Source organism: Cherax quadricarinatus, chromosome 59 (genome assembly GCF_038502225.1).
Source record: "Cherax quadricarinatus isolate ZL_2023a chromosome 59, ASM3850222v1, whole genome shotgun sequence".
In the NCBI taxonomy this organism is placed as follows: domain Eukaryota; kingdom Metazoa; phylum Arthropoda; class Malacostraca; order Decapoda; family Parastacidae; genus Cherax; species Cherax quadricarinatus.
This window is the reverse complement of record NC_091350.1, coordinates 12,191,509-12,208,863: the sequence shown is the minus strand read 5'-3', so window position 1 is coordinate 12,208,863 and position 17,355 is coordinate 12,191,509. Positions and strand designations below refer to the sequence as shown.

Genomic DNA, 17,355 nt, shown 5'->3' with positions numbered 1-17,355 from the left:
TTCTGGTTAGTGTGACTTTGTAAATGATCCAAGTCGGACCGAAACGTCGTCGTAAGCTTCTCTCTTTTATGTGCGGGTTATTTGTGTATCGTTCCAGTCACGGTATTGTGCCTTTTTTTATATATATTAACACATTAAGGATACATGTATTCTGTTACAAGTATCGCTCCAGCAGAGACATTACACATGACACAATGGACACACACAGAGGCCATATAATGTGAATCTTTATTTACAACGTTTAAGTTGTCAATAAAGGATCACACTATACCGTATTTGTATCTTTCTATACCTGCTGTCACTGTTCACCTAGCAGTAAGTAGGTACCTGGGTGTTAGTGACCTTACACCTGCTGCCACTGTTCACCTAGCATTAAGTAGGTACTGGGTGTTAGTCGACTGTCGTGGGTCGCTGGGCTTCGAAACGAGCTGAGGCAGGATAACATATCTTATCCTGCAAATTCAAACTCTGTAAATAAAATAATTAAAACGGTGATATGGACAGACTATTTTGGGACACGGAAAGAGTGAAAAGCAGAAATAATAAGTCAACAGCGGGACCCGAAAACTAGATCTCAACCATCAGAGACAAACCCAGGCAAGTACACACTACCTACAATAACCACTACCAGCAGCGGTTACTGCAGCAGTACCCAACACTCACACACGCTTCAGCTGCATTAAGGCGCACAGCCTGGGTATAAATAGGAGAGGGTGTGAGTTGTAGGAAGCGTGGGTAGGGGCGGGGCACAGCAGGAGGGGCACAGCAGGCGGGGCACAGCAGGCGGGGCCAGTAGCGTGATGGTCATCTGAGGATCAACACGTGTTGGTGCGCTCTTTTTCTCTCTCACCTGCTGACTGCTGTAATTATCTGTTATGTTGTATGTTGTTGTGTCTTACTGTATTGTGCTGTGTGTTCCTGTACCATGCATTGTGTTGGGTAAAGCTAAGTAGTGTAGTGCTGCACAATGTAATGCTGTACAGTGTAGTGCTGTGCAGTGTACTGTTGTACAATGTAGTGTTGTGATGAATGGTTTGAAAAACCGACAAGTTGAAGATTGAGACACTTATACAGCATATGGGAATCTTTATTCAGGAAACGTTTCGCACACAGTGGCTTCATCAGTCCAATACAAAGCAGAAGGTGTAAGGAGAGGAGGAGATTGAGGTAATCAGTCCCTCAGCCTGGAGTCGATGTGTTCAGTCCATCAATCTTGTAGAATGTACAGCATAGGGCCGTAGACGTGGCTTATATACTGTAGTGAGGTGAGGTGAAGCAGGCGGAGGCGGGGTCATAGTGGTACCATCCACTAGTCGAAGTAGATCTTCGTCCAAAGGTTGAACAAGTGTTGAAGAATTCTTTGTAACAAGATCCCATGATGCTACAGTGTCTGACAGTTGTGATGAATGGTTTGAAAAACCGACAAGTTGAAGATTGAGACACTTATGCAGCATATGGGAATCTTTATTCAGGAAACGTTTCGCCACACAGTGGCTTCATCAGTGGCGAAACGTTTCCTGAATAAAGATTCCCATATGCTGCATAAGTGTCTCAATCTTCAATGTAGTGTTGTACTTTGTACTGTTGTACAGTGTAGTGTTGTACTGTTTTACAGTGTAGTGTTGTACTGTTGTACAGTGTAATGCTGTATATTGTGCTGTTGTACAGTGCACTGTACAGTGTAGTGCTGTGCAGTGTGATACTGTACAGTGCATTGTTGTACAGTGTATTGTTGTACAGTGTATTGTTGTACAGTGTAGTCACCAGTGTTGTAAGGAGTACAGCTGGAGGGACGTGCAGTACTTGCAGCAACACAGCTGCCTGACAGAGACTGTACCAGCTGTGAAGGTTCTCTACACATTCTCCACTTCTACATATTCCAGTGCCTTGAAGGGCGCCGTTTATATACAGCAATATTCCAGCCAACACAGACGATTACTGTGTTTCGAGGATTTAAACAGAATCTTATAGAGACTCTCCACACACTCGAGGTGGTAGAAGTGAGAGTAATCAAATAAAAATTTTATTTCTTCATGTAGTATATAAACTGTGGTTTACATAAAGTATTGTTAAGCACAAGGAAGTCACTAGGTGTCACTAGGTGTCGCTAGGTGTCGCTAGGTGTCACTAAGTGTCACTAGGTCCTCAGGAAAGACTCGTGCAAAGGAGGTTTCCAAGAACAGTGTTTTGAGAGGACACTTAGTAACCTAACCAATGACTGGGTATTTGTGATGACCTGTTATGACTACAGAAGCAAGGTTCAGCTCTTGGCTCTGCTTCTGTTGTCACTAAAAAAGTCATCACAAATGATCTTCCGTCTCTCCCATGCTAGGTTCACTTACACAATATCAATGATCTTCCATCTCTCCCATGCTAGGTTCACTTACACAATATCAATGATCTTCCGTCTCTCCCATGCTAGGTTCACTTACACAATATCAATGATATTCCGTCTCTCCCATGCTATTTTCACTTACACAATATCAATGATCTTCCGTCTCTCCCATGCTATTTTCACTTACACAATATCAATGATCTTCCGTCTCTCCCATGCTAGGTTCACTTACACAATATCAATGATCTTCCGTCTCTCCCATGCTAGGTTCACTTACACAATATCAATGATCTTCCATCTCTCCCATGCTAGGTTCACTTACACAATATCAATGATCTTCCATCTCTCCCATGCTAGGTTCACTTACACAATATCAATGATCTTCCATCTCTCCCATGCTAGGTTCACTTACACAATATCAATGATCTTCCGTCTCTCCCATGCTAGGTTCACTTACACAAATATCAATGATCTTCCGTCTCTCCCATGCTAGGTTCACTTACACAGTATCAATGATCTTCCATCTCTCCGATGCTAGGTTCACTTACACAATATCAATGATCTTCCATCTCTCCCATGCTAGGTTCACTTACACAATATCAATGATCTTCCGTCTCTCCCATGCTAGGTTCACTTACACAATATCAATGATATTCCGTCTCTCCCATGCTAGGTTCACTTACACAGTATCAATGATCTTCCATCTCTCCCATGCTAGGTTCACTTACACAATATCAATGATCTTCCATCTCTCCCATGCTAGGTTCACTTACACAATATCAATGATCTTCCATCTCTCCCATGCTAGGTTCACTTACACAATATCAATGATCTTCCGTCTCTCCCATGCTAGGTTCACTTACACAATATCAATGATATTCCGTCTCTCCCATGCTAGGTTCACTTACACAATATCAATGATCTTCCATCTCTCCCATGCTAGGTTCACTTACACAATATCAATGATATTCCGTCTCTCCCATGCTAGGTTCACTTACACAATATCAATGATCTTCCATCTCTCCCATGCTAGGTTCACGTACACAATATCAATGATCTTCCGTCTCTCCCATGCTAGGTTCACTTACACAATATCAATGATATTCCGTCTCTCCCATGCTAGGTTCACTTACACAATATCAATGATCTTCCATCTCTCCCATGCTAGGTTCACTTACACAATATCAATGATATTCCGTCTCTCCCATGCTAGGTTCACTTACACAATATCAATGATCTTCCGTCTCTCCCATGCTAGGTTCACTTACACAGTATCAATGATCTTCCGTCTCTCCCATGCTAGGTTTACTTACACAATATCAATGATCTTCCATCTCTCCCATGCTAGGTTCACTTACACAATATTAATGATATTCCGTCTCTCCCATGCTAGGTTCACTTACACAATATCAATGATCTTCCATCTCTCCCATGCTAGGTTCACTTACACAATATCAATGACATTCCGTCTCTCCCATGCTAGGTTCACTTACACAATATCAATGATATTCCGTCTCTCCCATGCTAGGTTCACTTACACAATATCAATGATCTTCCGTCTCTCCCATGCTAGGTTTACTTACACAATATCAATGATCTTCCGTCTCTCCCATGCTAGGTTCACTTACACAGTATCAATGATCTTCCGTCTCTCCCATGCTAGGTTTACTTACACAATATCAATGATCTTCCATCTCTCCCATGCTAGGTTCACTTACACAATATCAATGATATTCCGTCTCTCCCATGCTAGGTTCACTTACACAGTATATTTATAATATGAATACTTAATATAAAAGTTTGGATTTTCTCATGACACCTGGGTATATTTATCCAACTTTGTATATAAAATACTGCAAGTAACGTTGATGTTAGTTTTGTGGTACACGTGGAAGTATACCACCCTGGGTGTTTTGCTAGGTCGTGTGCTTAATGTATGAGTCCCAGGGTAACAAGGGTTGTTTATACTGGGTTTTGGGTTACTGTGGGTGTCCTTGATCATGAGTTGCTCTGTGTGTGTGTGTGTGTGTGTTAGTTACCATTTTGGCCTTGGCACATGTCGACTAGACACTAGGCCTGTTGTATATGCGTGAGCGCGTGTGTACTCACCTAAATGTACTCACCTAATTGTGGTTGCAGGGGTCGATATGCAGCTCCTGGCCCCGCCTCTTCACTGATTGCTACTAGGTCCTCTCTCTCTCTCTGCTTCCAGAGCTTTGTCATACCTCATCTTAAAGCTATGTATGGTTCCTGCCTCCACTACATCACTTGTTAGGCTATTCCACTTCCTGACGACTCTATGACTGAAGAAATACTTCTTAACATCCCTCTGACTCGTCTGAGTCATAGGGAGTGTGTGTGTGTGTGTGTGTGTGTGTGTGTGTGTGTGTGTGTGTGTGTGTGTGTGTGTGTGTGTGTGTGTGTGTGTGTGTGTATCACTGACACTCCGTTACTGCGTGATTGTACTTGATTTTGTGTTACTGTGTGATTGTAAAAGATTTTGGGTTACTATGAGATTGTCCTTGATTTTTTATTGTGTGAGTGTCCTTGATCTTGTTACTGTACGTGTTTTGATCTTGGGTCACTGTGTGTCCTTGATTTTGGATTACTGTGGGTGTCCTTAATCTTGTGCTAATTGATGGTCCTTGATCTTGGGTTAGTGTGGATGTCCTTGATATTGGGTTAGTGTGGGTGTCCTTGATCTTGGGTTACTGTGCGTGTTCTTGATCATGGGATGATGTGGATGTCTTTGATATTGGATTATTATGGATGTCCTTGATCTTGAGTTGCTGTGGGTGTCATTGATCTTGGGTTGCTGTGGGTGTCTTTTATCTTGTGTTACTGTGTGTATCCTTGATCTTATGTTACTGTTGGTGTTGCCCTTGATCTTGCATTACTGCGGGGGGTGTCCTTGATTTTGTTAATGTGAGTGTCCTTGATCTTGGTTTACTGTGGGTGTTCTTGATCTTGGTTTACTGTGGGTGTCCTTGATCCTAGGTTACTGTGGGTGCGACCTCAGCTCAATAAAGCGAGAAATATAAAACTCAAACACATATGTTTGTGTTAGTGTGTTTACTTTCCATGTGTTGCCAAGATGTGTTTATTATTTGTGTTGAGTGACTTTGTTTACTCACTAGTGTCACTCTGAGTCACCTTGTTTACTCACCAGTGTCACTCTGAGTCACCTTGTTTACTCACTAGTGTCACTCTGAGTCACCTTGTTTACTCACTAGTGTCACTCTGAGTCACCTTGTTTACTCACTAGTGTCACTCTGAGTCACCTTGTTTACTCACTAGTGTCACTCTGAGTCACCTTGTTTACTCACTAGTGTCACTCTGAGTCACCTTGTTTACTCACTAGTGTCACTCTGAGTCACCTTGTTTACTCACTAGTGTCACTCTGAGTCACCTTGTTTACTCACTAGTGTCACTCTGAGTCACCTTGTTTACTCACTAGTGTCACTCTGAGTCACCTTGTTTACTCACTAGTGTCACTCTGAGTCACCTTGTTTACTCACTAGTGTCACTCTGAGTCACCTTGTTTACTCACTAGTGTCACTCTGAGTCACCTTGTTTACTCACTAGTGTCACTCTGAGTCACCTTGTTTACTCACTAGTGTCACTCTGAGTCACCTTGTTTACTCACTTATCTAAGTCTTTCTCATTCACAAACTATATAATCGATATTTTTATAAGTCCAACTAATTGTTAAACACCTCAAGTTATAACATCTTTATTATGCACCCCATACCCATGATGTGGGTGGTAGTCACCCCATACCCATGATGTGGGTGGTAGTCACCCCATACCATGATGTGGGTGGTAGTCACCCCATACCCATGATGTGGGTGGTAGTCACCCCATACCCATGATGTGGGTGGTAGTCACCCCATACCCATGATGTGGGTGGTAGTCACACCATACCCATGATGTGGGTGGTAGTCACCCTCATACCCATGATGTGGGTGGTAGTCACCCCATACCCATGATGTGGGTGGTAGTCACCCCATACCCATGATGTGGGTGGTAGTCACCCCATACCCATGATGTGGGTGGTAGTCACCCCATACCCATGATGTGGGTGGTAGTCACCCCATACCCATGATGTGGGTGGTAGTCACCCCATACCCATGATGTGGGTGGTAGTCACCCCATACCCATGATGTGGGTGGTAGTCACCCCATACCCATGATGTGGGTGGTAGTCACCCCATACCCATGATGTGGGTGGTAGTCACCCCATACCCATGATGTGGGTGGTAGTCACCCCATACCCATGATGTGGGTGGTAGTCACCCCATACCCATGATGTGGGTGGTAGTCACCCCATACCCATGATGTGGGTGGTAGTCACCCCATACCCATGGTGTGGGTGGTAGTCACCCCATACCCATGATGTGGGTGGTAGTCACCCCATACCCATGATGTGGGTGGTAGTCACCCATACCCATGATGTGGGTGGTAGTCACCCCATACCCATGATGTGGGTGGTAGTCACCCCATACCCATGATGTGGGTGGTAGTCACCCCATACCCATGATGTGGGTGGTAGTCACCCCATACCCATGATGTGGGTGGTAGTCACCCCATACCCATGACGTGGGTGGTAGTCACCCCATACCCATGATGTGGGTGGTAGTCACCCCATACCCATGATGTGGGTGGTAGTCACCCCATACCCATGATGTGGGTGGTAGTCACCCCATACCCATGATGTGGGTGGTAGTCACCCCATACCCATGATGTGGGTGGTAGTCACCCCATACCCATGAAGTGGGTGGTAGTCACCCCCATACCCATTATGTGGGTGGTAGTCACCCCATACCCATTATGTGGGTGGAAGTCACCCCATACCCATGATGTGGGTGGTAGTTACCTCCATACCCATGATGTGGGTGGTAGTCACCCCCATACCCATTATGTGGGTGGTAGTCACCCCATACCCATGATGTGGGTGGTAGTTACCCCCATACCCATGATGTGGGTGGTAGTCACCCCCATACCCATTATGTGGGTGGTAGTCACACCATACCCATGATGTGGGTGGTGGTCACCCCCATACCCATTATGTGGGTGGTAGTCACCCCCATACCCATTATGTGGGTGGTAGTCACCCCCATACCCATTATGTGGGTGGTAGTCACCCCCATACCCATTATGTGGGTGGTAGTCACCCCATACCCATGATGTGGGTGGTAGTCACCCCATACCCATGATGTGGGTGGTAGTCACCCCATACCCATGATGTGGGTGGTAGTCACCCCATACCCATGATGTGGGTGGTAGTCACCCCATACCCATGATGTGGGTGGTAGTCACCCCATACCCATGATGTGGGTGGTAGTCACCCATACCCATGATGTGGGTGGTAGTCACCCCATACCCATGATGTGGGTGGTAGTCACCCCATACCCATGATGTGGGTGGTAGTCACCCCATACCCATGATGTGGGTGGTAGTCACCCCATACCCATGATGTGGGTGATAGTCACCCCATACCCATGATGTGGGTGGTAGTCACCCCATACCCATGATGTGGGTGGTAGTCACCCCATACCCATGATGTGGGTGGTAGTCACCCCCATACCCATTATGTGGGTGGTAGTCACCCCATACCCATGATGTGGGTGGTGGTCACCCCCATACCCATGATGTGGGTGGTAGTCACCCCCATACCCATTATGTGGGTGGTAGTCACCCCCATACCCATTATGTGGGTGGTAGTCACCCCCATACCCATTATGTGGGTGGTAGTCAACCCATACCCATGATGTGGGTGTTAGTCACTCCATACCCATGATGTGGGTGTTAGTCACTCCATACCCATGATGTGGGTGTTAGTCACTCCATACCCATGATGTGGGTGTTAGTCACTCCATACCCATGATGTGGGTGTTAGTCACTCCATACCCATGATGTGGGTGGTAGTCACCCCATACCCATGATGTGGGTGGTAGTCACCCCATACCCATGATGTGGGTGGTAGTCACCCCATACCCATGATGTGGGTGGTAGTCACCCCATACCCATGATGTGGGTGGTAGTCACACCATACCCATGATGTGGGTGGTAGTCACCCTCATACCCATTATGTGGGTGGTAGTCACCCCATACCCATTATGTGGGTGGTAGTCACCCCCATACCCATTATGTGGGTGGTAGTCACCCCCATATCCATTATGTGGGTGGTAGTCACCCCATACCTATGATGTGGGTGGTCACCCCCATACCCATGATGTGGGTGGTAGTCACCCCCATACCCACGATGTGGGTGATAGTCACCCCCATACCCATTATGTGGGTGGTAGTCACCCCATACCCATGATGTGGGTGGTGGTCACCCCCATACCCATGATGTGGGTGGTAGTCACCCCCATGCCCATGATGTGGGTGGTAGTCACCCCCATACCCATTATGTGGGTGGTAGTCACCCCATACCCATGATGTGGGTGGTAGTCACCCCCATACCCATTATGTGGGTGGTAGTCACCCCATACCCATTATGTGGGTGGAAGTCACCCCATACCCATGATGTGGGTGGTGGTCACCCCCATACCCATGATGTGGGTGGTAGTCATCCCCATACCCATTATGTGGATGGTAGTCACCCCATACCCATGATGTGGGTGGTGGTCACCCCATACCCATGATGTGGGTGGTAGTCACCTTCATACCCATTATGTGGGTGGTAGTCACCCCATACCCATGATGTGGGTGGTAGTCACCCCCATACCCATTATGTGGGTGGTAGTCACCCCATACCCATTATGTGGGTGGTAGTCACCCCATACCCATGATGTGGGTGGTGGTCACCCCCATACCTATGATGTGGGTGGTAGTCACCCCATACACATTATGTGGGTGGTGGTCACCCCCATACCCATGATGTGGGTGGTAGTCACCCCATACCCATTATGTGGGTGGTAGTCACCCCCATACCCATTATGTGGGTGGTAGTCACCCCATACCCATGATGTAGGTGGTAGTCACCCCATACCCATTATGTGGGTGGTAGTCACCCCCATACCCATTATGTGGGTGGTAGTCACCCCATACCCATGATGTGGGTGGTGGTCACCCCCATACCCATGATGTGGGTGGTAGTCACCTCTATACCCATTATGTGGGTGGTAGTCACCCCCATACCATGATGTGGGTGGTAGTCACCCCCATACCCATTATGTGGGTGGTAGTCACCCCATACCCATGATGTGGGTGGTAGTCACCCCCATACCCATTATGTGGGTGGTAGTCACCCCATACCCATGATGTGGGTGGTAGTCACCTCATACCCATGATGTGGGTGGTAGTCACCCCATACCCATGATGTGGGTGGTAGTCACCCCATACCCATTATGTGGGTGGTAGTTACCCCATACCCATTATGTGGGTGGTAGTCACCTCATACCCATTATGTGGGTGGTAGTCACTCCATACCCATTATGTGGGTGGTAGTCACCTCATACCCATTATGTGGGTGGTAGTCACTCCATACCCATTATGTGGGTGGTAGTCACCCCATACCTATTATGTGGGTGGTAGTCACCCCATACCCATTATGTGGGTGGTAGTCACCACATCCCCATTATGTGGGTGGTAGTCACTCCATACCCATTATGTGGGTGGCAGTCACCTCATACCCATTATGTGGGTGGTAGTCACTCCATACCCATTATGTGGGTGGTAGTCACCTCATACCCATTATGTGGGTGGTAGTCACTCCATACCCATTACGTGGGTGGTAGTCACTCCATACCCATGATGTGGGTGATAGTCACCCCATACCCATTATGTGGGTGGTAGTCACCCCATACCCATTATGTGGGTGGTAGTCACCCCATACCCATTATGTGGGTGGTAGTCACCCCATACCCATTATGTGGGTGGTAGTCACCCCATACCTATTATGTGGGTGGTAGTCACCCCATACCCATGATGTGGGTGGTAGTCACCCCATACCCATGATGTGGGTGGTAGTCACCCCATACCCATTATGTGGGTGGTAGTCACCCCATACCCATGATGTGGGTGGTAGTCACCCCATACCCATTATGTGGGTGGTAGTCACCCCATACCCATGATGTGGGTGGTAGTCACCCCATACACATTATGTGGGTGGTAGTCACTCCATACCCATGATGTGGGTGGTAGTCACCCCATACCCATGATGTGGGTGGTAGTCACCCCATACCCATGATGTGGGTGGTAGTCACCCCATACCCATGATGTGGGTGGTAGTCACCCCATACCCATGATGTGGGTGGTAGTCACCCCATACACATTATGTGGGTGGTAGTCACTCCATACCCATTATGTGGGTGGTAGTCACTCCATACCCATTATGTGGGTGGTAGTCACCCCATACCCATGATGTGGGTGGTAGTCACCCCATACCCATTATGTGGGTGGTAGTCACTCCATACCCATTATGTGGGTGGTAGTCACCCCATACCCATGATGTGGGTGGTAGTCACCCCATACCATGCTGTGGGTGGTAGTCACCCCATACTCATTATGTGGGTGGTAGTCACTCCATACCCATTATGTGGGTGGTAGTCACCCGATTCCCATGATGTGGGTGGTAGTCACCCCATACCCATGATGTGGGTGGTAGTCACCCCATACCCATGATGTGGGTGGTAGTCACCCCATACCCATGATGTGGGTGGTAGTCACACCATACCCATGATGTGGGTGGTAGTCACCCCATACCCATGATGTGGGTGGTAGTCACCCCATACCCATGATGTGGGTGGTAGTTACACCATACCCATGATGTGGGTGGTATTCACACCATACCCATGATGTGGGTGGTAGTCACCCCATACCCATGATGTGGGTGGTAGTCACCCCATACCCATGATGTGGGTGGTAGTCACCCCATACCCATGATGTGGGTGGTAGTCACCCCATACCCATGATGTGGGTGGTAGTCACCCCATACCCATGATGTGGGTGGTAGTCACCCCATACCCATGATGTGGGTGGTAGTCACCCCATACCCATGATGTGGGTGGTAGTCACCCCATACCCATGATGTGGGTGGTAGTCACCCCATACCCATGATGTGGGTGGTAGTCACCCCATACCCATGATGTGGGTGGTAGTCACCCCATACCCATGATGTGGGTGGTAGTCACCCCATACCCATGATGTGGGTGGTAGTCACCCCATACCCATGATGTGGGTGGTAGTCACCCCATACCCATGATGTGGGTGGTAGTCACCCCATACCCATGATGTGGGTGGTAGTCACCCCATACCCATGATGTGGGTGGTAGTCACCCCATACCCATGATGTGGGTGGTAGTCACCCCATACCCATGATGTGGGTGGTAGTCACCCCATACCCATGATGTGGGTGGTAGTCACCCCATACCCATGATGTGGGTGGTAGTCACCCCATACCCATGATGTGGGTGGTAGTCACCCCATACCCATGATGTGGGTGGTAGTCACCCCATACCCATACTGTGGGTGGTAGTCACCCCATACCCATGCTGTGAGTGGTAGTCACCCCATACTCATGCTGTGGGTGGTAGTCACCCCATACCCATGCTGTGAGTGGTAATCATCCCATACTCATGCTGTGGGTGGTAGTCACCCCATACCCATGATGTGGGTGGTAGTCACCCCATACCCATGCTGTGAGTGGTAGTCACCCCATACTCATGCTGTGGGTGGTAGTCACCCCATACCCATGTCACCACACACCCATGCTGTGGGTGGTAGTCACCCCATACCCATGTGTGGGTGGTAGTCACCCCATACCCATGATGTGGGTGGTAGTCACCCCATACCCATGCTGTGGGTGGTAGTCCCCATACCCATGATGTGGGTGGTAGTCACCCCAGACCCATGCTGTGAGTGGTAGTCACCCCATACCCATGATGTGGGTGGTAGTCACCCCATACCCATGATGTGGGTGGTAGTCACCCCATACCCATGATGTGGGTGGTAGTCACCCCATACCCATGATGTGGGTGGTGGTCACCCCATACCCATGATGTGGGTGGTAGTCACCCCATACCCATGATGTGGGTGGTAGTCCCCATACCCATGATGTGGGTGGTAGTCACCCCATACCCATGATGTGGGTGGTAGTCACCCCCCCATGTGGGTGGTGGTCACCCCATACCCATGATGTGGGTGGTTGTCACCCCATACCCATGATGTGGGTGGTAGTCACCCCATACCCATGATGTGGGTGGTGGTCACCCCATACCCATGTCACCCTCATACCCATGATGTGGGTGGTAGTCACCCCATACCCATGATGTGGGTGGTAGTCACCCCATACCCATGATGTGGGTGGTAGTCACCCCATACCCATGATGTGGGTGGTAGTCACCCCATACCCATGATGTGGGTGGTAGTCACCCCATACCCATGATGTGGGTGGTAGTCACCCCATACCCATGATGTGGGTGGTAGTCACCCCATACCCATGATGTGGGTGGTAGTCACCCCATACCCATGATGTGGGTGGTAGTCACCCCATACCCATGATGTGGGTGGTAGTCACCCCATACCCATGATGTGGGTGGTAGTCACCCCATACCCATGATGTGGGTGGTAGTCACCCCATACCCATGATGTGGGTGGTAGTCACCCCATACCCATGATGTGGGTGGTAGTCACCCCATACCCATGATGTGGGTGGTAGTCACCCCATACCCATGATGTGGGTGGTAGTCATGATGTGGGTGGTAGTCACCCATACCCATGATGTGGGTGGTAGTCACCCCATACCCATGATGTGGGTGGTAGTCACCCCATACCCATGATGTGGGTGGTAGTCACCCCATACCCATGATGTGGGTGGTAGTCACCCCATACCCATGATGTGGGTGGTAGTCACCCCATACCCATGATGTGGGTGGTAGTCACCCCATACCCATGATGTGGGTGGTAGTCACCCCATACCCATGATGTGGGTGGTAGTCACCCCATACCCATGATGTGGGTGGTAGTCACCCCATACCCATGATGTGGGTGGTAGTCACCCCATACCCATGATGTGGGTGGTAGTCACCCCATACCCATGATGTGGGTGGTAGTCACCCCATACCCATGATGTGGGTGGTAGTCACCCCATACCCATGATGTGGGTTGTATCTTTATTTGTAGACGTTTGGTCATCCAGTGGCTCGGTTATGAATACTGTACATGAACCTAATGTGAAGACCGTAGAACTATATACAAAAGATGAGGTAATCAGAGCACCGTAGTCTTCAAGACTACGGTGCTCTTCACCATCTCCAGGGACTGATTACCTCATCTTCAATAATGTTTACATTATGTCCCTGTATTGTATTGTATTGATGAAGCCACTGGATGAGGAAACGTTCACAAATAAAGATACCCATACATCGCACATGTGCCTAATTCTTCATGTTGTTGGTAGTGTAAACATTTATGTACAAGATCATAACACATTCTCGTCTCTGTGACACAGCAAGATCGCGAGTGAAGGAAGGAACTGGTTCAACAAGTTGTGGAGGAAATATAGCAAGATGCTTTACGGAGGGTGGACAACCAGAGTGTTGATGGTCGTTGTGGGAGTCATCTTACTGGCCACCAACAACGGTAAGTCACACCAACAGATTTGTTGTATTAACCAAGCTTTGTGGTCCATTCTCGCACCAACGGATTACTTGGTTAATTGAGTTTAAGGTGCACGTTGGTTCCCCGGTCTTCTAATAATGTGCTCATTTTTTCCACTAAAATCCACCTTGTTCATAATCACTATCGCATTTGCTTCGTTTTCGTCCAGGATGTTTCCTTAATTCATGGTATAACTTAACAGATATTTGAAGATCTGGATTTATATATCAGCAATTTGTCTCATATCTTGAAAGAAAGTTTAGGATATTTGCATAGTATGTCTTTTATCTTATTTCCATTAAAAATATGCCTTAACGTATCATAAAAGTTATTATACTATTTTTATATTCCTCAATAAGTGGAATATCAAGAACTAAGTGTTCAAGCAAGTAACACTAGAGGTGACCACATACTTTGCGTTTAGTTTGAACGTAGTCTGGGTGTCTGGCTATCTGCCAGAAATACTTGTAATCTGGCAGATACGCTACACTGAGAACACGGATGATCAGGGAACAAACGGAGATAAAATACAGAATAAAGAAACATTACAATAAATTATGGAATACTGAACAAATTAAACAATTATAGTAAAAATAACTGGTACATCCATCTTTCTGACCAGTACCCCACCGATACTATACCTGTTGAGTTATTGTATAATAAAGTACACCAACTGTACCCCAACTTTCGAGTTACTGTAAAATATACCAACTGTACCCCAACCATTGTGTTATTGTGTAGCCATATCATATAAGAGAAGTTCAAAGATGAGGTGCCAAGAAGCAGAGTTTAACTTCAAACACAACTAAGGTGGCACACACAGAGCACAACACAAGCTGCACGTCACTCACTCTCCTACACAACACACTTCACATAAATTTGTTTACATAGTTGAAGTGCTTATTTAGTTTGCATTGTGGAGAAGAGGGCATTCCAAGCACCCACACGTGTTTAACTTCATGAACCCAATAAAAACTTATACCACTGTCTGCCTTCCTGCCTTCCTTCCTGCCTTTCTCTTTGACTTTCTGCCTGCATTTATGTCTGCTTTCCTGACTGTCTGTCAGTATTCCTGTCTGTCCTTAGTTTTGTCTGAAACTAGCAAAACGCGCGTGCACACACACACACGCACACACACACACACACACACACACACACACACACACACACACACAACACACACAACACACACACACACACACACACACACACACACACACACACACACACACACACACACACACACACACACACACACACACACTTCAAAATACTTAGAGGAACTGATAGGGTGGACAGGGACAGACTGAGAGACAAGAAACAGGAAGAGGTCACAACTGGAAGTTGAAAACACAGATGGGTCACAGGGATGCTAGGAAGCATTTCTTCAGCCTTAGAGTAGTCAGGAAGCGAAATGACCTGGAGAAGGAAGTGGTAGGGGCAGGATCATATATATGTTTAAGAAGAGGTACTATAAGACTCTCGAAGCCATGAGTGAATCTAGTAGCAACCAATGACGAGGTGACGGGGCCTGGAGCTGAGACTCGAGCCATGCAACTACATATAGGTGAGTACACACACATACACGAGATAATTCTTCAGTGAGATGCAGTGGAAAAGGGAGCTGGAAGGGAAGACATTCAATGAGATGATGAAGTACGTAGGTGGAAAGTGCCTAGAGGCAGAGGAGACATTCACACTCAGTAGTAAAACTTGTAGTGGCATGGACAGAGTAAGCCCACTGTTCATCCAGAGCTGTAGAGGTAAGGGCAAGAAAAAAATGTGCTAGAGCATGGAAAAAAATATAAGAGGCAAAGAAAGCAGGAAAACAAGGAACTGACCATAAAAGCCAGGAACGAATATTCCTGTGTAAGAAGAGAGGTTCAGCGATGATTTGAGAATTACATAATATCGAAAGCCAGATATAACCCATAGTAGCTATGAGGCCACACAAGGAGGATAACCGTAAGGACCATGTAATCAGGCTGGAGACGGAAGGAGGAAAGCTCACAAGGAATAACCAGGAGGTCTTTGAGGAGCTCAGCAAGAAACTTAGAGGCATTCTCGAAGGAAATAGGGACGATACCAAAGAGTCAAATAAGTAGAGGTATTACAACCCAGGGGCAATAAGGCCTGTTACCCTGGGTGTAAAGGGGAGCGAGGAACAGACCAAACACAGCTGAGTGACTGAAATATATTTTCCTTCACCAAGAGCAATGTGAATATTTACAAGTATGTACACTATATACAGTTGGAAAATGTATGTGTACAACACGGTTTAGGCAAGGTCAAGACACAGCCTGGAGACAGAATGGACAACCGTGCTCAACCAGCTCTAGTATGGAACTGACAAGGGCAGACAGGCCGGTGGTGCCCACAACACCTCAGCGATTGCCAAAACCATCTTCTCATTAGCTGAACCTGAGTACTGATCGAACGATGGGGCCCCGTCGTTCGACCCAAGTACTGGTTCGCTGGTTGGGGAGATAGCCTTTCAATGAGGGTGTGTACATGCGCCGAATAAAGGTTACGTACTCTTTGTATGCCACCAGAGGTCACCAGTGAGTACTGGACACAAAATATAAGACAAAAGAAACAAGGAAACAAATGTGTAAACTTGATACGTAATATGCAATGGAACCGGATAATATCTCTCCGTGGGTCCTGGGAGAGGACGGAAGTATTGTGTGAACCACCTTGTTTATAGAAACAAGGCAACTGCCGGAGGTATGGAAGATAGAAAATGTAGTTCCAATATTTAAGAACGGGGGACAGACAGGCAGCGTTAATTTAAAGACCAATGTCACTAGCATGCATAGTAAGTTAAGTTATGGAAAAGATTATCAAAAGAGTAGCGGAGCACCTAGAAAGAAGCGGATTCATAAACAACAATTAGCACGGCTTTACAAAATGTAAATCCCACCTCTTAAACTTTCTTGAATTTTAAAGGGTAACAGAAGTAAGGAGAGAGAGAGGGGAGAGAGAGAGAGAGAGAGAGAGAGAGAGAGAGAGAGAGAGAGAGAGAGAGAGAGAGAGAGAGAGAGAGAGAGAGAGAGAGAGAGAGAGAGAGAGAGAGAGGTGGATATATTACATATCTCTGGATTGTAAGGTTTTTGACACAGTACCACACAAGAGACTGATACAGAGCTAGAGGAGCAGTCAGGAATAACAGGAATACTGAACAGAAAGGAAACAATGAGTAATTATGCATATGACGAGTGAGGTTCTATAAAGATTAGTACCAGGATCGATATTTCTTGTATACGTGAATAACATGACAGAAGGGATGGAATCAGAGGTATCCCTGTTCACAGATAGTGTGAAACTAATGAGGAATATACAAGTATTTAAGGATCAAAGGCTAAAGAGAAGTAAAACAGGGGATTAGAAAGGCTAAACCTGACTATGAAATTA

The 17,355-nt window shown here is 47.1% G+C and overlaps 1 protein-coding gene across 3 annotated transcripts in view; it reads left to right on the top strand.

Annotated features, from left to right (window-relative positions):
- The first annotated feature begins 735 nt into the window (after positions 1 to 735).
- The window catches only part of LOC128698804 (neuronal acetylcholine receptor subunit alpha-5-like), a 169,959-nt gene continuing 153,339 nt past the window's right edge, over positions 736 to 17,355 (top strand). For 2 of the 3 annotated variants that reach the window (XM_070097732.1, XM_070097730.1), the window contains exons 1-2: positions 736 to 862; positions 13,793 to 13,923. In XM_070097732.1, coding sequence (XP_069953833.1) covers positions 13,851 to 13,923 — 73 coding nt within the window. In that variant the 5' untranslated portion in view covers positions 736 to 862; positions 13,793 to 13,850. The remainder of the gene's footprint in view (positions 863 to 13,792; positions 13,924 to 17,355) is intronic. The other variant, XM_070097731.1, reaches the window with a different exon arrangement.